Source organism: Rhinoderma darwinii, chromosome 1 (genome assembly GCF_050947455.1).
Source record: "Rhinoderma darwinii isolate aRhiDar2 chromosome 1, aRhiDar2.hap1, whole genome shotgun sequence".
Lineage (NCBI taxonomy): Eukaryota > Metazoa > Chordata > Amphibia > Anura > Rhinodermatidae > Rhinoderma > Rhinoderma darwinii.
The window spans coordinates 89368967-89394966 of NC_134687.1; the positions used below are offsets into that span (position 1 = coordinate 89368967).

The 26000-nt window shown below is 44.1% G+C and overlaps 1 protein-coding gene across 2 annotated transcripts in view; it reads right to left on the minus strand.

Moving 5' to 3' along the window:
- Positions 1-26000, minus strand: part of CFAP96 (cilia and flagella associated protein 96) — a 73491-nt gene that overhangs the window by 13147 nt on the left and 34344 nt on the right. Inside the window, exon 6 of one of the 2 annotated variants that reach the window (XM_075860180.1) lies at positions 7764-7949. In XM_075860180.1, the coding sequence (XP_075716295.1) occupies positions 7764-7949 (186 nt within the window). The remainder of the gene's footprint in view (positions 1-7763; positions 7950-26000) is intronic. The other variant, XM_075860181.1, reaches the window with a different exon arrangement.

The window sequence follows — 26000 nt, forward strand, 5'->3', positions numbered from 1 at the left end:
ATTACATATTAACTTTTTTATGTGGGCCAGTACGATTCCGGTGATACTAAATGTATAGCACTTTTTTATGTTTTACAACTTTTTGCACAATAAAATTACTTTTGTAAAGAGAATATATTTCTTCTGTCGCCATGTTGTGAGAACCATAAAGTTTTCATTTTTTCATCGACGGAGCTGTAAGAGGGCTTATTTTTTGCAAGAAGAGCTATAGTTTTTATAGCTACCATTTTTGGATACATGCGACTTTTTGATCACTGTTTATTCCAATTCTTGGAAGGCAAGATGACAAAAAACAGAAATTCTGGCATTGTTTTTTAGGGTGTTTTTTTTTATGGCGTTCACCGTGTGGGATAAATAACATAATATTTGTATAATTCAGGCCATTACGGACGTAGCGATTCCAAATATGGTTTCTTTTTTTTTTAATAATACAGGACTTGCTAAGGGAAAAAGGGTGATTGTTTTATTTTATTACTTGAAACTTTTATTATATTAGCTTTTTTTTTCAGTCCCACTAGAGGACTTGAAGGTCCAACTGTTTGATTGCTGTTCTAATACATTGCACTTCCTATGTACTGTCAGTCGTTTTTCCTAATCCGTTTCCATTATTGGCAGACCAGGAGGCCATTTTTAGGCCTGCTGTTGCCATAGCAGCCATCGGCACACCCACGATCGCGTCGCAGGGGTGTCAATTTGCTACAAACCACTTAGAAGCAGCAATCGGAGCTATCTCCATTCCCTGCCGTTACAGCAGGATGTCAGCTGCAACATACAGATGACACCGACTGCTGATGACAGGGGCTTAACTTCTGAGCAAGCGCCATCTTCCCGTCGCTGCTGGAAGCCTTTTAGGCTTTGCTCGGCAGACCGGGAGGCCAGTGTTAGGCCTCCCTTTGCCGTTACAGCCATCAGCACCCTGGTAATCGCGTCGCTGGGATGCCGATTGGCTACAAACCACTTAAAGAGGGTCTGTCACCAGATTATAAGTGCCCTATCTCCTACATAATGTGATCGCGCTGTGGTGTAGATAACAACAGTGGTTTTTATTTTTAAAAACGATCATTTTTGACCAAGTTATAAACAATTTTAGATTTATGGTAATTAGTTTCTTAATGGACAACTGGGCGTGTTTTTACTTTTTACCAACTGGGCGTTGTCCAAAGGAGTGTATGACGCTGACTAATCAGTGACCAATCAGCATCATACACTTCTCATTGTTCCAGCCCAGCTTCTTTCACTGGACAATCACACTGTAACAATGGGCTGGAACAATGAGAAGTGTATGACGCTGATTGGCCACTGATTGGTCAGCGTCATACACTTCTCTGTATGACGCCCAGTTGGTAAAAAGTTAAAACACGCCCAGTTGTCTATTATGAAGCAAATTAGCATAAATCTAAAATTGTTCATAACTTGCTCAAAAATGATCGTTTTCAAAATAAAAACCACTGTTGTTATCTACATTACAGCGCTGATCAGATTATGTAGGAGTTAGGGCACTTATAATCTGGTCACAGAGCCTCTTTAAATGCAAAAGTCACTTTTGACCACTAAATTTAAGGGGTTAATGGTGGGGATCAGAGCTAACTTCGGTCACAGCCATTACAGCAGGGTGTCAGCTGTAACATACAGCTGACACCCGCGGCTGATGACACGGACTCTGATTGTCTGAGTCCGTGGCATTCATTTGACGTAAGTATACGACAAATTGGGGGAAGCACTAGCTTTCCATGACTTACACTTACGACAAATGTCGGGAAGGGGTTAAGATGGTTTGCAGCTTTATTTATGCCTATATCCACACTCTGTTTCATACCTGTTCTTTTTCTTGCTGAGGGGACACAAACTCCTATTACAGTAACTGATGATAATTAGACAGGCTCCTGTCACACAATTATAATATCTTTCATTGCCAGTAGTTTTTGGACATTTTAAACCTCTGGAAGCCAGGACAGTTTTCACACTTTTGACATGCACAAATAAAAAATCATACGTAAACTCCATACCTATATATTGTCTGAAAGTAGACAGCTGCCACATTGTCAAAATGCCACTCAGCACTTTATGCACACAGACACTGTCATAGAATTTTGTGTTGAATTGCAATTTTTACATAAATACATAAACATTTATATTTATGGCTGAAAGTGTTAACCTAAGCAGAAAATTAGATGCACCATACATCTTAAAAAGTAAAAGTTTAATGTGCAGAGCTAATACAAACCATTTTTGCATATGTCTACATGCACATATCTTTATAAAATCAACAGAGTTGAGACCAAAAATCTATTTTTAAGCTGGAAATTTTTTTTTTTTAACAACCTATAAAATATAGGGATTACACACCTTAAAAAGAAAGTGCATTCCTAAACCCTATATTTCCTGAAAGCGGACAACCTGACGATTGCAGTTTTCTTGACCGACTGTTGGCATCCATGTCCACCTTCACGTAACTTTGTTATAAACAGGTATTATTTAAACAATGTATTATAACATATATTTGCGCCTAAAACTCACATACAACCAGACGTTTAGACACAAAAACAATGTAAAAATAATAGACCTAGGCGTGCAAAATTCATATATACCACATATGTCTACATCAACAAGAGCTTGGGCTCTCAATAACACTGAAACAGAGGCCATGCAATATTTGGCTAGAGGAAGCCAGAAGGGCGAAACCCAGGGTCGGGTTGCATTATTTGGCGTGTTACAAGAGCTTATCTTATGCTTTTATCTATATCTATTTTTGTAAGTATGGAATAAAGTCGTGGAATTTGTAGTTTCCAAAAGGTAGTGGACTATCTCCATTTTCTCCCTTGTTGGAGATTTAGAACATCAAGTACGAGGATACACACAGCAAGCAGTTGCATTTCTGCATTTTCACTTCTGTGTGGAACCAAAAGTACCAGCGAGATATACACACCAGTGGAAATTTGGATCGTTTTTTCTGCATGCTAGCTGGGGGAAGGTCAAACCCTTGATGGACACTTCAGACTTTACATCTACAACCGTCTGAGCGGTAAAAAACTATCATTTTGTCAATATTTGGCTATCATCCAAAATGTGTTAAAAAGATATACTGCACATGGCTTTGCTGTGTCTATAGTGAACACCACCTTTCTACGAGAGCATTGACAAATTACGATTCCTCTTGTCAAAGGGCTGTGTCCCTACATACTGACAGTCTCCAACCATCGCTGACTGTATCACACTGCGTAGGGACACATTCTCTTGACAATGGGAATGGTAACACACATTTGTCTATTAATCCTGGGTATGCAAAAACTTTATGTGGAATACAGGGATTTCCGTCTACAGACATGTCAGCAGAGCGAACAAATCCTCTATAGATCCAGTGACTCACAAGTGACGTCTTCTCTGATGGGAGTCGTTCTCTTTTCTTCTACATCTGACACAGACCAGTATAGCGACTTCTCCTGATGAGACATCTTTGCTCCTCACTTCTACAGCCATTTCCAGCCTCTATAGAAACACAAAAATTCAGACACCAAGGCCCAGAACCATACATCAGAGGGGTTGTCTTGGCACGGACTGGTTTTTTATACTGATGACCTATCGATGTGTCCGGACAACCCCTTTTACTCAGTCTAATAAATACAGACCCCAGACCTTCTAAACTATTGAAGTCCCCAGACCAGACCCCCCTAAACAAGTACAGACCCCAGAACATACACCCTAAATAAATAGAAACCCCAGCACAAGCACCCTAAATAAATACAGACTCCAGAACAAGTACCCTAAATACAGACCTTGGACCAGACCGCAGACCTGATCCCCTAAACTAATAATGACCCCAGACCTGACTCCCTAAACTAATACAGACCCCAGACCAGACCCCTAAACTAATAATGACTCCAGACCAGTCCCCCTAAATACAGACCCCATAAACTAATAGATACCAGACCCATAAATACAGACCCCAGACCTGACCCCTAAACTAATACAGACCCTAGACCAGGCACCCTAAATACAGACCATAGACCTGACCCCCAAACTAATAATGACCCCAGACCTGACTCCCTAAACTAATACAGACCCAGACAGGACCCCTAAATACAGACATTATAAACTAATAGAGACCCCAGAGTAGACCCACTAAATATAGACCCTAGACCTCCTAAATACAGACCCCAGACTAGACCCCTAAATACAGACCCTAGACCTGACCCCAAACTAATAATGACCCCAGACCTGACTCCCTAAACTAATACAGACCCAGACAGGACCCCTAAATACAGACCTTATAAACTAATAGAGACCCCAGACTAGACCCACTAAATATAGACCCTTGACCTCCTAAATACAGACCCCAGACCAGACCCCTAAATACAGACCCCTGACCACATCCCCTAAATATAGACCCCAGACCAGACTCCTTAAACTACTACAGACCCCCTAAAAACAGACCCCAGACCACCTAAATACAGACCCTCCTAAGCACAGACCCGATAAACAAATCCATGATCCCCTTATACTTACCTAGCAGCTCACCTCACCTCAAGTTCTTCTCTCTTGCTGCTGTTGCAGGACCTGCAGTCATGTGACCAGCAGGTCTCTAATCAGTAACAAGAAGTGCAGACATAAGGTCATGTGACTTTTATGTCTGCAGGCCCTTTACAGGATATATACAATATCGCGGCAAAAACGCATTGTACTTGGGGCAGCCATGGCCCCCCCGGGCGGCCGCCCCAAAACGCCCAATGATAATCATTGAATGCAACAACCAAATTTTGCATGCAATTTAAATTGGGGATTATATTGGTATATAATTTTTCATCCACCTATACAAACGCTAAGTTTTTGTTCACATGTCGCTGGAACTAGTTAGAAACGATTGTTTATGGCGACCATAAGTGGATGAAAATATCTTTTCTGAAAATGACATTTTCTAATCGCTATCGTTTTCATGTAACGGGTATGATATGGAAACAGTCAGCGGATTTCATACTAAAGATTCAGTACGGACAGGTTCGGGACAGTATAAAATGAATAAACGTTATTGATGTTTGTGTGTGGTGCAAATGCTTGGTGCTACTTATGTGACGCCGCGATCTGGACACAGCTAAACGTCCGGGTCATGGATTTAATAACCTGCCTAATTAGGCGCAGAAAGGTGATTGGATAAGCTACTGCTCTCACTTCCTTTCTAAAAAAAAAGACCCACCATATGTGACGAACAGAGAGCATGTGTACTATCTAATTAATAAGGGGGTGATAATATTAAGAAAAGTTCTATATTATATATGTTATATATATGCAGTTCCCAATCCTTGGCTACTGAAGTGCGGACTAGGAGCTATAAGATATATCCTTGGCAATGAATGGATAAGGGGTTAAGAGAAGGATAGTCACACTGTCCTCGCAGCAGTCACAGATGGTACTGGCCGTGTCTTCTCATGTGATGCTGTACTAAGGCATCATGGGATTAATAACAGCACAGAGTAAGAGAAAGCAGGATGAAATCTAAAATTCAAAATGGAGTCTGATCTGAAGCAGACAGGAGGTTGGACTACAGGGAAGTAAGTAAAATATAACTAAGAGAAGTTCAGAGTTTGATCGATAATCAGGTGCGGGTGGGCTATGATGGAAAGGTGCATTTGCACTGGAGGTCTTCTTTAAAACAGTAAGAACAAAAAATCTTTTAAAGGCTATATACACCTTCACACTAACATATATATATATATATATATATATGTATATATATATATATATATATATATATATATATACACTACCGTTCAAAAGTTTGGTGTCACCCAGACAATTTTGTGTTTTCCATGAAAACTCACACTTATATTTATCAAATGAGTTGCAAAATGACTAGAAAATATAGTCAAGGCATTGACAAGGTTAGGAATAATGATTTTTATGTGAAATTTTCTCCTTCAAACTTTGCTTTCGTCAAAGAATGCTCCATTTGCAGCAATTACAGCATTGCAGACCTTTGGCATTCTAGCTGTTCATTTGCTGAGGTCATCGGGAGAAATTTCACCCCATGTTTCCAGAAGGCCCTCCCACAAGTTGGATTGGGTTGATGGGCACTTCTTGCGTACCATACGGTCAAGCTGCTCCCACAACAGCTCTATGGGGTTGAGATCTGGTGACTGTGCTGGCCACTCCATTACAGATAGAATACCAGCTGCCTGCTTCTTCCCTAAATAGTTCTTGCATAATTTGGAGGTGTGCTTTGGGTCATTGTCCTGTTGTAGCATGAAATTGGCTCCAATCAAGCGCTGTCCGCAGGGTATGGCATGGCGTTGCAAAATGGAGTGATAGCCTTCCTTATTCAAAATCCTTTTTGACTGTATGGTACGCAAGAAGTGCCCATCAAGCCAATCCAACTTGTGGGAGGGGCTTCTGGAAGCATGGGGTGAAATTTCTCCCGATTACCTCAGCAAATTAACAGCTAGAATGCCAAAGGTCTGCAATGCTGTAATTGCTGCAAATGGAGCATTCTTTGACGTAAGAAAAGTTTGACGGAGAAAATTATTATTTCAAATAAAAAACATTATTTCTAACCTTGTCAATGTCTTGACTATATTTTCTAGTCATTTTGCAACTCATTTGATAAATATAAGTGTGAGTTTTCATGGAAAACACAAAATTGTCTGGGTGACCCCAAACTTTTGAACGGTAGTGTGTATATATATATATATATATATATATATATATATATTTATTTATTTATTTATTTTGTCCATTTGCTTCCTAAATGCAAAATTATACAACTTTCTAAATAGTCTTCTTTCAAAAATTCCTATTATTTAGTCTGTGTAACTTCTTCAGCTAGCTGGTGTCCTGCAAATTCTGACATAAATCCAACAGCACACTGCTGAGGGGGAGGTTGTACAAGGCAAATCAGAGTGTGGAGAGTTGGGAAGGAATCCACATCTTCGGGGAGGGCAGATACATTAGGTTGTAAGTATCAGAGTGTAGATTGGGAGAAAAGCACACAGGGGGAGCGGGCAAGAGATCACAGGCTGTATAAAGAAAGGAGAGAGTGCCCATGGACACTCTGCAGAGGGAGGAAGAGGAGAAATCACACACTCCTTAGCATCAGTATATGTCAGAACAAGGGAGAAGAGATCCCGCATTGGCTGTAGAAGGAGAAAGCAGTACAGGAATGAACCTGTGCTGGTACATGTGAGCTAGGAAAGGCAGCAGCATCCTGGAAACACCGACCTCACATCCAGCATGTATTGCTGGGAGGGACACCCCCACATGAGAAAACTATGAAACTAGAAGCAGGTTGCAAACTGCATATTGGGGGTCTGAAAATGAATGAAGGAATAAAGACTGAAAATTAGTGCAACTTTATCTTAACTCGGAAGCACTCCACTTTTTTATTTTGCACCCTCCATTTGTACATTGGTGTTTCAGTGGGGTGCTGTGTGCAAAAATACTTACCGATCCACGTGATCTTCCCTCTGACTTGTCTGGAGTCACTGTGCTTTCGAATAAACCGGAACTCAGGCTCTCAATACATTCCTATGGGAGCCAGAACGAGGCTCCATAGGAATGCATTGAGAGCCTTACTTCCGTTTTTCTGAAAAGCAGCGATTCCAGACCAGGTCAGAATGAAGATCACGTGAGCGGTGCTGGACCCAAAAAATGACAAGGTGCAGGGATCGGTAAGTATTCCTGCACACAGCACCCCACTGAAACACCAATGTACAAATGAAGGGTGCAATAAAAGTTCACCACTAACAAAAGTACTGTAGCAAGGTTAGGAGTCATACATTTATACTTACCTCCTTAGCAGGTGAGCTTGGCTTAAATGGTTTCACATCAACCTTTTTCTCTGTCTTTTTCTTCAGCGGTGGTAAAGGTTTGTTAGAATGGTAGGGATTTATGTCAAAATATTCCCTTGGATAAAGGTTTAGCCTGAAAGCACCACCTTTAAATTTCGATTTGTCGATTTCTTTCTATGATTAAAATACAAAATGGGTAATGAGCATATATCGCTAAGTTGTACAATATTTATATATCATTGTAATAGTATATGTTAGATCATATAAGTAAAGTAGAATTAAAAAGGAAATATAGCAATAAGGAAGAGAACCCTAATATTCATAAAATAATAGCTATTACTTTAAGAACATTTCCACTTCACATGATCTGTCACTTTTTTCTGGCTTATAATCAATCTTATCTGATATATTCTCTCACTTTCTATTAATATTTAACTCTGCACTTATCTGATTGTTTTTAGTAGTGTTTTCTACAAAATTTCATTAGGTCTGAAAGAGCCTTTGGCTAGCCATACACATAAAATAGCTACAGTGCTGTGAATAGGTAATTGCACTGTCCCAATTTATTCTATATTTGCATATTTTCACAATGTTTCATATCATCAAACTACTTTAAGTATTAGACAAAGATAACTCAAGTAAAAAAAAATCAGTTTTTAAATGATTATTTCATTTATTGAAGGAAAAATGCTGTTCAGCCCTACCTGGCCCTCTCTATAAAAATAATTGCCCCCATAGCTACTAAATCAACCAGTTAACCAAATTCATTTGGCAATTGGGTTACATTTCATTAGCCACAACAAGGCATGATTAATGCCAGACGTGTTTAATAAAAAACCACTTAAAGGGAATGTGTCATCAGAAAATTACCTATTGTTTAAATTAAGTTTTTATGTTAAAGATTTTTTTTAAGGCTATATACACCTTTGTTATCAATTTTTTTCTTACCGTTTGTTTTCTTTAGTGTTTCTAAGCAACTTCCTAAATTACTTTTATTATTATTTTTTTACTTTTTAAGATACGGAATCGGCTAAGACAGAACGATCTAGTTTCTATGTAGACTGGAAACATAGAAGCTGTATGTTAAAAATTAAAAACAAAATGTAACAAAAGGGATTTGGGAAGGTGCCTAAAAACACAAAATACATTTATTTAATAAAAAAAAATTGCTGGGACTACTGATAGCTAAAGTGAAGAGGCAGAAGCGCTCAGGTGGGCACTGTGCCGCTTCGTTACTGATCGGCTTTCCTTGGAAAGACGAGCGAGCGTTGTACGGACCCATAGACTTTCTATTGAACCCATAAATCACTCGCTCAGCTTTCCGAAGAAAGCCACTTAGAAACAGCACTCACACGAGGGCATTTTGCCGCTTCATTTGAGGGTGGGGGTGCTTGGACCCCAGTGATCAAAACTTCTGACATGTCACTATGACATGTCCAACGTTTTTTAAAAGTCTAGTTAAAGAGGCTCTGTCACCAGATTATAAGTGCCCTATCTCCTACATAATCTGATCGGCGCTGTAATGTAGATAACAACAGTGGTTTTTATTTTGGAAAACGATCATTTTTGGCCAAGTTATGAACAATTTTAGATTTATGCAAATTTGTTTCTTAATAGACAACTGGTTGTTTTTTTAACTTTTTACCAACTGGGCGTTGTAAAGAGAAGTGTATGACGCTGACCAATCAGTGTCATACACTTTTCTTGTTTCATAATTAGCTGTACTCACTGCACAGCGTGATCTCGTGAGATCACGCTGTGTTATCACTTACTCCCACATTAACTTTACCGAAGTGTCTTGAGAGTGAATAGACATCGTCTCCAGCCAGGATGCGATTTCTATTCACACTCCCGACACTTCAGTAAAGTTTCTATGGGACTTACTCACAGCACAGCGTGATCTCGCGAGATCACGCTGTGCTATAAGTCCCACAGAAACTTTACTGAAGTAAAACGTAAATTGTACACCCCGATCAAACACATTATGGAGGGGTAGTCCATGCAGACAAAAGATATGTTGAACAAACAAATCTGCAAAACGAGGAGCTGAGGGAAGGCCAGACAGGGGGAATTTTAATAAAGTGATCCACCACGACCCAGACAGTGGTACATCCAGCAGAAGGGGGAAGGCCGGTAACAAAATCCATGGCAGTCCGCTTGGAATTATATCCCCGGATGAGAATTTTCTTTTCTGTCAGCAGGACGAACAAAAAATTTTCCAGGAGAAATGTCTCTAATCTGCGGAGGGTTAACAGCAATAATCCTAGAAGGATCAATGATATGTCGAGGGTCCTCTTCTGAGTCATCAGTTTCAAACGACTGGGACAAAGCATTGGCCTTTACATTTTTATCTGCAGGACAGAAGTCAAGCAGGAACTGAAATGCAAAAAACAGTGACCATCTGGATTGACGAGGGTTCAGTCATTGTGCAGACTGTAATTATGTGAGATTCTTGTGATCGGTATAGATGATGAAAGAATGAATAGCCCCCTCTAGCAGGGGCCTCCAATCTTCTAGGGCCAATTTGACGGCCAGTAACGCATAGTCTCCAATGGAGTAATTACGCTCTGCAGGAGAGAAGAGTTTAGAGAAGAAGCCACAGGCTACTGCCTTACCCTTACAGTTTCTTTGAAACAGGAATGCTCCAGCACCAGTGAAAGAAGCGTCATCCCACAGAAAGAACTGCCGAGTCACGTCAGGATGGTGAAGAACAGAGGCTGAAGTGAAGCCGCTCTTGAGGTTGGTGACTGCTGACTCAGCAGGTCTAGACCTTAGCGATCACTTCCTTCTTGATGAGGGCAGAGATTGGAGCAGTAATAGACGAGAAGTTTGGGATGAATTGCAGGTAGAAATATGTGAACCCAAGAAATCTCTGTATGGCCCGGAAACCTTGTGGACGTTGCCACTCTAAGACGGACTTCAGCTTCTCTGGATCCATCTGGAGTCCACGATCTGAGACAATATAGCCCAGGAAGGGAAAGGATTTATTTTCGAACACGCACTTCTCAAATTTGGCATAGTGGCTATTGCCCCTTAACCGGAATAGGACTTGGTGAACCTACTTCCGATGCGTAGTCAGATCTGGTGAGTAAATCAGGATTTCATCCAGATATACCACCAGAGACATACAGTAGATCCAGGATGATGTCATTCACAAATTCCTGAAACTCAGCTGGAGCGTTACACAGTCCAAAGGGCATCACAAGATATTCGTAGTGACCGTCTCGGGGGGTTGAATGCAGTTTTCCATTCGTCACCTTTATGGATACAAATCAGATTATAAGCCCCGCGTAGATCCAGCTTCTTGAAATTCCTGGCCCCACAAATTCTATCGAAGAGAATAGCAGCAAGGGGTACTTGTTTTAACCGTGATTTGGTTTAAACCACGGTAATTGATACATGGTCGGAGTGATCCATCTTTCTTTTCAATGAAGAAGAATCCAGCTCCGACTGGAGAAGAAAACTTCCTGATGAACCCCCCCTCTAGGTTCTCCTTCACATAAGCTGGCATGGCCTGGGTTTCAGGTAAGAAGAGAGGATAAACCCGTCCACGAGGGGGTGAAGCTTCAGGGAGCAATTCTAAAGGACAATCATAGGGACGATGAGGAGGAAGGACGGTAAAGACATCGGGATCCCCATCGGAAGACCTCTCCGGAATTCCAATCAAGGATAGGAGCGTGTCGGCGAAGCCATGGCAGTCACAGCAGGATCGGGGCTTTTGGCATGACATAAAAAGGTATTTGTTTCGAGTTAAGGAATCCTACTTGTAGCCTCAGAGATTTGGTGATGGACAGAATTGGGTCTGGCAGAGGTTGACCATTTACAGAAGCGACCGCCAGAGGCTTCCCCAGAGGAACTGTGGCCAAGTGGGGATGGTCTACTAAGGCCTGTTGAATGAAATTTTCAGCCACGATCCGGGTGGCCTGAACCTTGCGGTGAGCGGACAGTCTATTGCAGAGCTCCGCCGAGCCATCTTCAATCTACCCCCATCCTCCCCTCTGGGGGACTGAGTGGCTCTGCATCTATCTCCACCAGACCCCCGCTTCTTAGGAGTACACTTTGATACCGGTTTTGTCCGGTTCCGAGGACATTCACCATCAAGGCCTAGCAGAAACTGCAGATCCCCGGCCTATATTTAGACCGAAAGTGCTCGGGCCGAACTCACGCCGGACGGAAAGTCAGTGTATTGGTCCGGGAAGCGCAGGTCCAGCGCTAATAGAGGGCAACAGGTGCTCGACACTGCCTATCATGGCTAGTGGGATCACTGAGGACCACACAGGATCTCTCAGGAGGTCAGTCTTGCAGAGCGGCCGCCATCTTCGCCATACCTAGGGATGAATATTGCAGTGTTCACCACCACCCTAATACTACACGTCCTCTGCTGTATACCTGTTGAGGCCTACCATCAATCGATCTACTGAATGAGTGGCACACTCTGCAAACCCATTCACATTTGTTTTGTATCTGATTCCCGCAAACGCCACCTTGCCTCCACCTTGCCTCCCCATAACCTCCATCCTTATCCCAGTGGCCACCGATAGCAAAGCCTACACCTGATAGCTACATAGATTCTGGGCGTACCTGGTAAAAACGCTCAGTGAGCACATGATTTCTTACATTCTTTACAAATTGAGCCTGGAATTTACTGGGATACGTCAAACCATATTCTGTAAGAACTGATAACTTGGGGGTCACGTGAGCAGCTGAAGGAGATGGTTGCACATTGAAACTGCTCCTCCACACCCGGGCACATCAGCAGCTATTTGTGATCTTCCAGAAGCGTAACCTTCCTCCCCTCCCTCCTCGCTCCCCTACAACCACAGGGAATGTGATGTGAGGAAGCTACACCAAGTGAGATGGGACTCTCAGCTCATAAGCCCGTCAAGCGAAGACGAGCTAGGGGCCGCGCAGCCTGCTATGTCCCCTACTTACAGCGACAGCCTCTTCAACTCTCCTAAACAATATGAGGAATTACATGATAGTGGGCCCTCACATACTCCAGAACAGGCGACAGACACTGTCACCACGAGGGACGCGGCTCTACTTCAAAAATTGAAAACACTTCTTCAACAGGAGTTGAATGACACTGCTTCACGCCCCACCAAAGACCTAACGTGGGAAATCAGAGAACTTAGTAACCATACGAGTGACCTTGAAGACAAAATGTACAATGCAAAGGAAGTCCTGACCTAACATGACGACTAGATTGACCACCTCAGATTGGACCTAGATGCAGCCCTTCTGCACATTGAGGATTTGGAGAACAGAGCCAGAGGGGGTAATTTCCGTATCAGAGGAATCCCCGGAATCAGTTGAGGATCTGAAATTCTCCATCACGGCATTGTTCCAGGAACTTGCCCCAGCCATTCCTATTGACCACTTAGAAATGGACAGACTTCACCGATAGCTAGGCCCTAAACTCCCCGATGGCAGAACCAGAGACATTGTTCTCTAGCTAACCTATTTTGCGACCAAGGAAGTGATTATGCAGAAGGCCAGGATGAAATCCTCCTGGTCTTTCCAGGGACATTCATATCAAGTTTTTGCTGATCTACCACTATACAAAAGGGGAAAGCCATGAAACCATACCTAGAAACATTGCAGTCCCACAACATAAAATATCGCTGGGGATTTCCTTTTAAGCTACATTTCTCCCATGATGGCAAGGCTCACACCATTTCGACGCCTGATGACTTCAAGTCCACACTGTGCTCCGTTGGCCTACAACAGCCTTCCTCTCAGCATGACTTGCTGACATCACAATCACGTCGGAACAAGATCACTATGCAGCCGGAATGGACCAAAGTGACTAGACAGGCTTCCACATGTCCAAGGCAAACTGCTGTCATTACTAGCCAGGATCCAACCTGATTTCTGGGACTGGTAAGTATTCTTTGATCCCTTTTTTCTAGATCGAAGAGAGTTGAAGGCTCTCTGGGTAACTGCGAGACTCTTGTATCATGCCGCTTTGCCTTCTTGTATCTCTCTTATTGCTGTTTTGTTTCGTTTTTTACAGGCTCTATGCTACTTTGCTTAATCAAGTTGGTATTTTTACCCGGTTATATGCTCTGTGTTTTGTCTATGCTACACCTTATTCCACACTCTTGGAATAATATATTCCCTTTATCTACCTCCTTCCTTTCACCATATAAACTGTTGCTACTACACACTCTTTAATAATCGGTCTATATAAATTTGTATAGTACCCTGTAATGCTCCACTTTTCTTCCCTGTTTCCTCCTCCTTCACCAGACTTTCCTACTCACTCCCTCTTCCTCATGTTCAACTTCTCATTTATCTTCGCACACCAGACTGTCTTACTTCTGCACCTATATGTCCTGGTGCTAGTGACCCTCAATTGTATTCCGTATGGAACGGTCTACAACATTCTTCTCACTTCTATTCTGTCTTTCGTATCTCTTATTGTCTTTATCTTTCTCTCTCTTCCCTAAACCTGTCTCCCATCCCCAACTCGGAAGGTCATCTGTCTCTAGCATTCTCCTTTACTCCCATCGTAAATGGCTGTTCCACAACTTAAGGTAATATCACATAATGTTCAGGGTCTTAATTCTCCTAACAAGAAATCCAAAGCATTTCATTATTACAAATCCTGTAAAGTGGACATTGTCTCTCTACAGGAGACTAGGTTCCCTACCTCCTCCAGTCCTACATTTCTTAGTCCCCACTTCCCAGTTTTTCATAAAGTCTGTGCACCTGACAAACGTAGGGGGGTGGTTATGGCATTCAGGAAAAACCTTCCATTCATATGCTCCAAGGAAATTGCAGACCCTACCGGAAGATATATATTACTTTGTGGCACACTTTTTGATGTGGAGGTGACCATTGTCTCATTATGCACCTAATGTATATCAAAATCGCTTCTTCTCGCATCTATTTCAGGTAATTGCTACACATAAACAGGGCATCATCATGATCATGGGAGACTCTAACCTTGAAACAGACCCGACAATGGACCGCTCTCCACCTCAAACTGCGCCACAATCCCCCCTCTCCAAACCCTTTTTAGACTTGCTGCATTTTCATGTCTTAATAGATATATGGAGAGAATTCAACCCCACACTTAAGGATTATACATTTTACTCAAACCCCCATTCTTCCCTCTATCGCATTGACCATTTTTTTGTCAATCAATCCACGCTCCCTATGGTCTCCTCTGCCACCATACTTAGTGTTCACTGGTCTGACCACTGCCAGCTTTCCATCTAGCTGTCCTCCCTGTTCCCTCGTGTGGCCTCCTATTCATGGTGCCTAAATAACTCCCTACTCACGGTCCAAAACTCGTTTGCAAAGATCAAAACAGCAGTGGAGGACAACTTCCCCCTAAATTCGGAATCAGTCACATCTCCTGTTACCCTTTGGGAGGCACAGAAGGCTACTCTGAGAGGCAGTCTCATCTCACTGGCTTCCTTCATAAAGAAGGAACGATCTAAAAAGATTACCGAACTGACCACTTAGCTTGATATCGATGAAAAGGCCTGGAAGTCTTCCCCTTCTGCCGCTGCTAAAGTACAAGATGTTAAATTAGAACTTAACCTTTTACTAACTAACCAGGCGGAGAAACGGCTCAGATGGACTAAACAGAGATTTTATTCACAGTGCACCAAACCCGGCTCTCTTCTAGCTAAACAACTTAAATCTCCATCACAACACTTCTCCCCTATCAAACTACGCACCCCCTCGGGCACTATAACAGCAGATCCTAGAAAAATAACATCTATGTTTGGATTTGCGCTTTCTGCTCTATATTCTCAACCTAGCCACTTTAATATTGCAGAAGCGAACCAACTTTTTGACAGATTATCGTTTCCCTCAGTGACTGATACATACCTGTCGATCCTAGAGGAAGACGTATCCCCGCTAGAAGTCAGTTTAGAAATAAAGAAATTGAAGTCCTCAAAAGCTCCGGGCCCAGATGGTTTTACTGAAACGTTCAGATATCCTCAGCCCACATCTAGCGAATCTCTTTAACTCCCTGACCAAGGGGTTTCCCCTCCACCCCTCCTCCCTTCAAGCTAAGATTGTCATGATCCCAAAACCCGATAAGGACTCCCTGCTAGTCATAAACTATTGCCCCATCTCACACTCATCGACACTAAACTCCTAGCAAACATATTAGCCGCCCACAAGAATCGATTCTTGAATGGACTAATCCATAGAGACCAAACAGGTTTTGTTCCCGGTAGACAGACTGGAGATAATATCCACAGGATAGTGCACTTAGCCCATCTTGCTCGCTCCAGAAATCTTAACATTATGTTCCACTCGCTAGACATACAAAAAGCATTTGACTTTGTCTCCTGGGAATACATGTCCTACATCTTTCACAAATGGGGTTTCAGGCCTAAATTTCTTTCCTGGGTTTCAGCACTGTACTACTCCCCTTCAGCCTCAATCTATTCCCCGTCAGATGTGGAACTTGACAGGGTTGCCCTCTTTCCCCATCTTCTTTATTCTACGTATCGAACCCTTAGCAAAGCTTATTCAGTCCAATGTCAGCATTAAAGGGATCGAGGTGGCAGGCTTGGTTCATAAGCTCTGCTTATTTGCGGATGCCATTCTACTTACCTTGACCCAGCAGCTCACCACCCTTCCCAACTTATTCAAGACCTCGGACGAATTTGCTGCTATCTCATGGTTGACCATCAATAAATTTAAATCCCTCACCCTCAACATCTCACTACCAGAAGAATCTGTTTCCCAATTGCACCCACACTTTCCTTTTAAAATCACCCCAACATACGAGGCACTCTTTACCGCTAATTACCCCCCACTTATTAAATCCCTAACCGCACTCCTGGAAAAGTGGCGCACCAACCACTCTCCGGGTTCGATCGGATATATACTATGAAGATGACAATTCTACCTAAAATGTTGTACTTATTTAGAACACTACCTGTAGCCATTCCACCTGACATACTACACAATTTTCAACGAAAGCTACATTCGTTTATCATGGCCTCAAGTGTGATGGAGGTCTAGGAGCACCCAATTTATTTAAATATTACCAGGCAGGCCACCATTGCTCAACTGGCCCCACTACACAATGTTAAAGATCCGCCAATGTGGCTTTTTTTTTAGAACTTCTAACACTTTCATCCCATACCTGCCACCTCGTACCTTTGGATTCCCCCGCACCTCCGATCCCCATCACCCTGTCCGCTAATGACACATTCCTTAGCAATATGGGATTCAATTAAGTTCTCTAGTGGCCTGGCTTCCTCACATCTGCCGTTAATGAATCTTTAGCATAACCCCCTATTTCCTCCTGGGGTCTCGCACTTGTCTGCTTTTAATTGCTGGGGAGAGAAGGGCTTCCTCCAAGTTCATACCTTACTCTCACTTTCGGGGGTATACCCTTTCGAGACCCTAGGAGGTACACTACCGTTCAAAAGTTTAGGGTCACTTACAAATTTCCTTATTTTTGAAAGATAAGCACATTTTTTTTCAATGAAGATAACATTAAATTAATCAGAAATACACTCTATACATTGTTAATGTGGTAAATGACTATTCTAGCTGCAAACGTCTAGTTTTTAATGCAATATCTACATAGGTGTATAGAGGCCCATTTCCAACAACCATCACTCCAGTGTTCTAATGGTACATTGTGTTTGCTAACTGTGTTAGAAGGCTAATGGATGATTAGAAAACACTTGAAAACGCTTGTGCAATTATGTTAGCACCGCTGTAAACAGTTTTGCTGTTTAGAGGAGCTATAAAACTGACCTTCCTTTGAGCTAGTTGAGAATCTGGAGCATTACATTTGTGGGTTCGATTAAACTCTCCAAATGGCTAGAAAAAGAGAGCTTTCATGTGAAACTCGACAGTCTATTCTTGTTTTTAGAAATTAAGGCTATTCCATGCGAGAAATTGCCAAGAAACTGAAGATTTCCTACAACGGTGTGTACTACTCCCTTCAGAGGACAGCACAAACAGGCTCTAACCAGAGTACAAAGAGAAGTGGGAGGCCCCGCTGCACAACGGAGCAACAAGACATGTACATTAGAGTCTCTAGTTTGAGAAACAGACGCCTCACAGGTCCTCAACTGGCAGCTTCATTAAATAGTACCCGCAAAACGCCAGTGTCAACGTCTACAGTGAAGAGGCGACTCCGGGATGCTGGCCTTCAGGGCAGAGTGGCAAAGGAAAAGCCATATCTGAGACTGGCGAATAAAACGAAAAGATTAATATGGACAAAAGCACACAGACATTGGACAGTAAGATTGGAAAAAAGTGTTATGGACAGACGAATCGAAGTTTGAGGTGTTTGGATCACACAGAAGAACATTTGTGAGACGCAGAAGAACTGAAAAGATGCTGGAAGAGTGCCTGACGCCATCTGTCAAGTATGGTGGAGGTAATGTGATGGTCTGGGGTTGCCTTGGTGCTGGTAAAATGGGAGATTTGTACAAGGTAAAAGGGATTTTGAATAAGGAAGGCTATCACTCCATTTTGCAACGCCATGCCATACCCTGTGGACAGCGCTTGATTGGAGCCAATTTCATCCTACAACAGGACAATGACCCAAAGCACACCTCCAAATTATGCAAGAACTATTTAGGGAAGAAGCAGGCAGCTGGTATTCTATCTGTAATGGAGTGGCCAGCGCAGTCACCAGATCTCAACCCCATAGAGCTGTTGTGGGAGCAGCTTGACCGTATGGTACGCAAGAAGTGCCCATCAAGCCAATCCAACTTGTGGGAGGGGCTTCTGGAAGCATGGGGTGAAATTTCTCCCAATTACCTCAGCAAATTAACAGCTAGAATGCCAAAGGTCTGCAATGCTGTAATTGCTGCAAATGGAGCATTCTTTGACTAAAGCAAAGTTTGAAGGAGAAAATTATTATTTCAAATAAAAATCATTATTTCTAACCTTGTCAATGTCTTGACTATATTTTCTAGTCATTTTGCAACTCATTTGATAAATATAAGTGTGAGTTTTCATGGAAAACACAAAATTGTCTGGGTGACTTCAAACTTTTGAATGGTAGTGTAAGTATGACATCCCCTCTCTGAGAAGTTTTGTTGCTTACAACTCCCACATTGGGTCTTCTCGTTAATCCAGCGGGACTCCTCATTTACTAAATTTACACAATTTGAACAAATCTGCGTTAACTCCCCACACTACTCAGGTCTAGTCTCACTTTTATATAAAAATTTTACAACTGCTGAACCCCATCTGGACAATCTAAAGTTGCTAACTGGGAAAGGGATCTCCAACAAAAACGTGACTGATTGGTCCTCTTCCTGGGATGTGATCTCTCATTGTTCTACCAAAATCACGACCTTGGAATCGGCCTATAAAGTCCTCACTCGCTGGTACCTTGTCCCTGGTCGGATTGCACATGCTGTCCCTGGATACCTTGCTTCCTGTTTCCGTGGTTGCTCAGACAGAGGTGACATGTTGCACACCTGGTGGACCTGCCCCAGGGCCGTTCGCTTTTGGGTAAGAATCTTCAAGCTAGCACGCTCCCTCTTTCATACCCCGATGGGTCGGGATCCTTGGACAGCACTATTGCATTTTCGACCACCGGGTCCTACAAGCCTACAATTCAAGCTTTTCACCCACATCCTCCTGACGGCGAAGCAGACCATAGCTCAAGCTTGGAAATCCCCCACTCTACCATTCCCTTCTGTCAAGTCGAGATTGGATAGCTACATGGTCAACGAATACCTTTCTATTGTCCTGAATGACATGACCACTCGCCTTGAAAAAACATGGCTTCCCTGGATTTCCTATGCTCATCCAACAATGACCCTATCTTCCATGATTCATGGGTTCCTAGTGTTTGTTGCAGTAGGATGACCTTTCGGGTTGTACCTTCCACCCTTACCTTCCCCTCTTCTCTCACTTCCCCCTATTACTAGGGTGAAGACTTTCCCTACTTTCTCTTTTTTTTTCTCTCCTCAATTCTTTGATTTTCGGTTACATTGCAACCGTGTCCTGTAATTGGAACCTTTTGTTATGCTATGTACACTTTATATATGCTTACTGATTGGACTCTATGACACTCCGTGGTCCTCCTACGCTGTTTAACATGCATAATGTTTGCAGCACACACGGGCATTGTTGTCTTGATCTGTTTTATTCGTGCCTTATGACAACATCTGTTGTATTTGCTATTCTTATCTTTGTAAAACAATAAAACATTTGGAAAATAAATTTGCAGCCACTTGAGAATTAATAGATAATCAGGATAGAGTGTGATTCTTCACTAGATACGATAGTCATGGGAATAGTTAGTTTGGGACAGAATTTAGCATTTGGCGTCGATCCACCTAGGGCAGTCTCTCCAATCAACCCTAGGTGCTGGAGTTTCCTGGCTTCTGTGGGCAATGACGCACAAAATGACCCTTGTGGCCACAGTACAGACACAAACCTGCTGAAAGTCTGCGCTTCCGCTCCTGGTCAGACAGTCTGAGTCTGTCCACCTGCAAAGGCTCCTCGGGGGGAACCACCGAAGTAGGCTGTAGGGGTCTCTGGAGCCTTCACGCTCCCAAATAGGACTCGCCCATGCCAGGGCTTTGCCAGAGAGGAGGGAGTAATAAAAGCGACCTTGGTGACATCAGAGGGAAAAAGATGAGAGTGTAACCTAAAGTGTATTTTTCACTATTTGATGAAGCCTCTACAGGTTTTGGGATCCCCATTGTAATGTGGTGGTAGAGGCAAAGAAATTCCGGGCCCAGAACTGGCAGGAGGGTTAACAGGTGGTGGAATAGAGGGAGGAGCCACAGAGGGAAGATCCAAACGATTTCAATTGAATTAACGGCTTGTAGGAGCTGATCCTGTCGTGCACGGAGGTCATGTATGTCCGCTTGCATTAACTGGATCGCTGTCTTGGGTTGACCAGCGGGATCCATGGCCTGAGTAAACTGTCATGGCTGTGGGGAATGTGGACCCACTGGGCTGCTCCGCCGTAGCAAATGAGCAGCTGATCAAACAAAAGTCAATGATAGTTTCTATGAGTAGAAGCTTGTCAAACAAAAGTCAATGATAGTCTCTGGGAAGACAGCTCTTGCTGGGAAATGGCTTATGCTGGACAATCGGAAGCTGTCTTGTCTTGGATACAGCACACAGAAACTGAAGTCGTCTCTGACATTGGACTTGGCACCTGTCAAGGCCGCCGTTCCTTACCTCGCGACGGCCGCGACCACAGACCTCTGGCATCCTGCCAGCGTCTCCCTTCTAGGAGACGCCAGCACTCGTGGCCGTCCGGCTATACTCTGAACTCTAGGGTGCGCACGCGGTCCCGGCCTTAAAGGGCCAGCGCGCACATGTTAATCTTACCTGACCAATCTCCAGATCATCCTGGACTATAAAAAGGGCTCTGCCCTTGCACTCCTTACCTGAGCGTTGTTGTTGTTGTCACCAATGTTCGATTGCAAATGATCCATTAGTGTATCCTGCTCCCAATGTTCCGTATCCCGTATCCTGTTGCGGTATTGTCTCCTGTACCTAAGCCTTTAGTTGGAGTCATGTGTATCATCTGCCATGTCTGCTGTCATTGGCCACATCTGCTGTCATAGGCCACGTCAAGTTGTACCTGTGCCTAAGCCTCTGTTACTGTCTGGACTTCTACAGGTACTCACGTGCTAAAGGACTTTTACATAGACTGTATGGACTGTTGTTTGGCCAGCTGCCACTCCGCTATGGTGAAGCGGCCTAGTGGGTCCACATATCCCTAGATTGTGACAGTACGCTCAGGCCATGGAACCCGCTAGCCAACCTAAGACGGTGTTTCAAGTGATGCAAATGGATATACGTGACCTGCATGCACGCCAGGATCAATGCTATCATCACCCGTCTGGATCAGCCTCCTGCTCCCCCTCCGGATGCTGCTGCCATTCCCCTGCCCGTTACTTCTCCTGTCTGTTCCAGATCCACAGTTTCGCTACCTCTACCACCTCGCTATAATGGTGATCCTAGAGCCTGTAGAGGTTTCATTAACCAATGTGCCATCCATTTTAGACTGCGTGCTCATCTCTTCCCCTCTGATGAGGCCAAGATAGCATTCATCATTTCCCATTCACACTGACAAAGCTTTGGCATCGGCGAACCCCATCTTGGAACGGGAGGAGTCTGGAATTCTCAGACCTAGAATTATTCTTAGAGACTTTTCGTACTGTGTTCGAGGAGCCTGGTCGAACATCCTCTGCAGCGGCCACTCTGCTAACCCTCAAGCAAGGAGGGTCCACGTTAGGAGAGTATGCTATCTCCTTCCGTACACTGGCAGTGGAGTTGGCATGGAACAATGAGGCTTTGGTGGCGACCTTTTGGCAGTGACTTTCCACGCTCATCAACGACGAGCTAGCAGCCCGCGAACTTCCTTCCACCCTGGATGCTCTTATACTGTTGGCTACCTGAGTTGACATGAGTATCCTGAAATGTGCTCAGGAGGTTCGGCGGCAGAGACCTTTCCATAGACTGACACCCTCGTTCCAGAGACCCCTATTGCCCTCCCCTGTTGTTCTACCTGAAGAACCTATGCAGGTAGACAGAAGCAAGTTGTCCGAGCAGGAGAAACAGCGCAGACGCTCTTCAGGTCTGTGTCTGTATTGCGGCCTCAAAGGCGATTTTGTGTGCCAATGTCTATAGAAGCCGAAAAACTCCAGCATCTAGGGTTGGTTGGAAAGACAACCCTAGGTGGGACAAAGCCAAATGCCAAAGCATCACCCAAGTTATCTATTCCTGTGACCATCATCTCTGGAGAGACATCACACTCCTTCTTTTGCCTACCAGGATTTGGGAGCATCTGCAAATTTTATCCAGCAGGAGCTAGTGGATCGCCTATATCTACCCACAGTTCCCCTGGAGAGACCTCTGGCTGTTGCCTCTGTAAATGGACTACCATTGCCCGATCTTATTGTTTCCGTCACTAAACCACTGACACTACAAATCTGAGTTCTTCAAACAGAACAGATCACCTTCCTCGCCCTGCCTAAAGCTATCAACCCTATTCTGCTGGGCCTGCCTTGGCTTCGTCTACATGCTCCAGTTCTCAACTGGAGTTCCGAAGAAGTCTTCCCTTGGGGGTCCAAATGCCTTCACCGCTGCCTGCTACAGATTCATCCTGTTTTGCCTCCATTGCCTCAGTCACTCTCCAATCTGCCCTCACATGGTGCTAGTTTTGCAGACATCTTCAGCAAGAAGGAGGCAGAGACTCTTGCTCCTCATCGCATCTACGATTGCCCTGTTGAGTTACTTCCTGATTCCTCACCACCTTGTGGGCGAGTTTATCCTCTCTCCCTGCCAGAAACCCTAGCCATGACCGCCTACACTAAGGAGAACCTTGAGAGAGGGTTCATCCAGAAGTCTTCCTCCCCGGCCGGAGCCGGATTCTTCTTCGTGAAGGAGGACAAATCTCTTCGTCCATGTATCGACTACCGGGGTCTGAACCAAATCACTGTCAGGAATAAGTACCCCCTGCCGCTCATCTCAGAACTTTTCGATAAAATTTGTGGGAGCAAGGTGTTCACAAAGCTGGATCTACGTGGAGCTTATAACTTGATCCGTATCCAGAAAGGTGACGAGTGGAAAACCTCATTTAACACCCGAGACGGCCACTACGAATAGTGTAACACTCTAGCTATGTTTCAGAAATTTGTAAATGACATCTTCCGGGACCTGCTGTATGTCTGTGTGGTGTTCTATTTGGACGACATCCTTATCTACTCACCTGATTTGATGACGCATCAGAACCATGTTCACCAAGTCCTGTCGCTTTAAGGGGGAATCGCCTATATGCTAAACTCGAGAAGTGTGTGTTCGAGAGGAACTCTGCCCTTCCCGGGCTACATCGTACCTGACCGTGGACTCAAGATGGACCCAGAGAAAGTGAAATCCATCTTAGAGTGGCCACGTCCACAGGTTCTTCAGTCCATACAAGTTTTTCTGGGATTCGCAAATGTCTATCGCCAATTTATCCCAAACTTCTCGTCTCTGACTGCTACAATCTCGGCCCTCACCAAGAAGGGGGTGAACGCCAAGGTTTGCTCTCTGGAGGTAGAATCAGCATTTACTAACCTCAAGAGCGCTTTCACCTCAGCCTCTGTTCTCCATCACCCTGATGCTTCTCTCGGCAGTTCTTTCTGGAGGTGGACGTGTCCTCGGTTGGTGCTGGAGCACTACTATGCCAAAGGAACACTAAAAGCAAGATGGTTGCTTGTGGCTTCTTTTCAAAATTATTCTCTCCGGCAGAACGCAACTATTCCATCGGGGATCGGGAGTTGCTGGCCGTCAAGTTGGCCTTAGAGGAGTGGAGACACTTGCTGGAGGGTGCTATCCATCCTATTATCATCTATACAGATCACAAGAACCCCACGTACCTACAGTCGGCACAACGACTAAATCCTTGCTAAGCCAGATGGTCACTGTTCTTCCCCTGATTTCAATTCTTGCTTCACTTCCATCCTGCAGACAAGAATCTGAAGGCTGCTGCTCTGTCTCTGAGGAAACTCCTCAATATATCATAGTTCCTTCTAGGATTATTGCCACTAATCCTCTGCAAATTAGAGACATTCCTCCTGGGAAAAAGGTTTGTTTGTCTTGCAGACAGGAAGAGAATTCTCCACTGGGGACAAAACTCTAAACTGGCTGGGCACTCTGGTGTCCGTAAGACACAGGACTTGATAGCTCGTCACTATTGGTGGCCCACTCTGCCTAGAGATGTTGCAGATTATGTCTCTTCATGTACGAACTGTGCCTCGAATAAGTCTCAAGTCTACCCACTCCAAACCAGCTGGTCTGCTACTGCCCCTGCCTGTCCCTGATGCCCCTTGGCAACATATCGCTATGGACTTTATTACAGACCTACCTCCCTCAGCTGGATGTACTACAGTCTGGGTAGTAGTGGATCGTTTCTCTAAAATGGCAAATTTTATTCCGTTGACTGGCCTCCCGTCTGTTCCTCGCCTAGCAAATCTGCACATCTTCCGTCTGCACGGACTTCCTCTGCATATTGTCTCGGATCGGGGTGTAAAGTTTACATCCAAGTTCTGGAGAGCCCGGTGAAACCTGCTAGACGTAAAGTTGAACTTCACTTCTGCCTATCACCCACAGTCCAATGTGTACAGCCAGCATCCTCGAGTTCCTCTTCCTGTGCCAGCCATGACACAAGTACCAGCAGTAAATTCTTCATTTGGGACTTTCATTAATATCTGGCAGCAAACCAAGTCTGCGATCCTCCAGGCAATGGACCGCATGAAAAGGCATGCAGATAAAAAGATAAAGGCTCCTCCTTAATTCTTCCCCGGAGCTAAGGTCTGGCTGTCCTCTAGAAACATTTGTCTCAAGATGCCTTCACAAAAATTCGCTCCCAGGTTCCTCGGCCCTTTCGAAGTCTTGCAACGTATAAACCCTGTGTCCTATAAACTTCGGCTGCCTCCTACTCTCAGAAACTCCAACTCGTTCTACGTGTACCTCCTTAAACCTGTGGTTCTGAACCGCTACAGTAAGTCTTTTAGTTTCGCAGTTTCACCCAGCGGTTCTTCTGATGTTTTTGAGGTGAAGGAAATTCTGGACATCAAGGGAGTAGGAGGAAGAAATTTCTATCTAGTGGACTGGAGAGAGTTTTGTCCTGAGGAGAGGTCCTTGGAGCCAGAAGAGAACCTTAATGCCCTACTCTCATAAGGAAATTCCACTTATGCTCTGGACCCCAGAAGAGGGGGATACTGTCACGGTCGCTGACCGCCACCATTCCTTACCTCGTGACAGCCGCGACCACAGACCTCTGACATCGTGCCATCGTCTCCCACCTACAAGATGCTAGCACTCGCGGCCGTCCGGCTCTGATCTGAACTCTAGGGTGCGGGCGCACACTCAGTCCCGGCCTCAACAGGCCAACGCGCACATGTTTATTTTCCCTGACCAATCTCCAGATCACCCTGGACTATAAAAGGGCTCTGCCCTTCCACTCCTTGAATGAGCGTTGTTGTTGTCTACCCATGTTCGTATTGCAAATGGTCCCTTAGTTGTATCATGCTCCCAGTGTTCCCATATCCCGTATCCTGTTGCTGTATTGTGTCCTGTGCCTAAGTCTTTAGTTGGAGTCGTGTGTATCATCTGCCACGTCTGCTGTCATCGGCCACGTCTGCTGTCATCGGCCACGTCTGCTGTCATCGGCCACGTCAAGTTCTGCCCGTGCCTAATCCTCTGCTACTGTCTAAAGGACTTTTGCATAGACTGTATAGACTGTTGTTTGGCCAG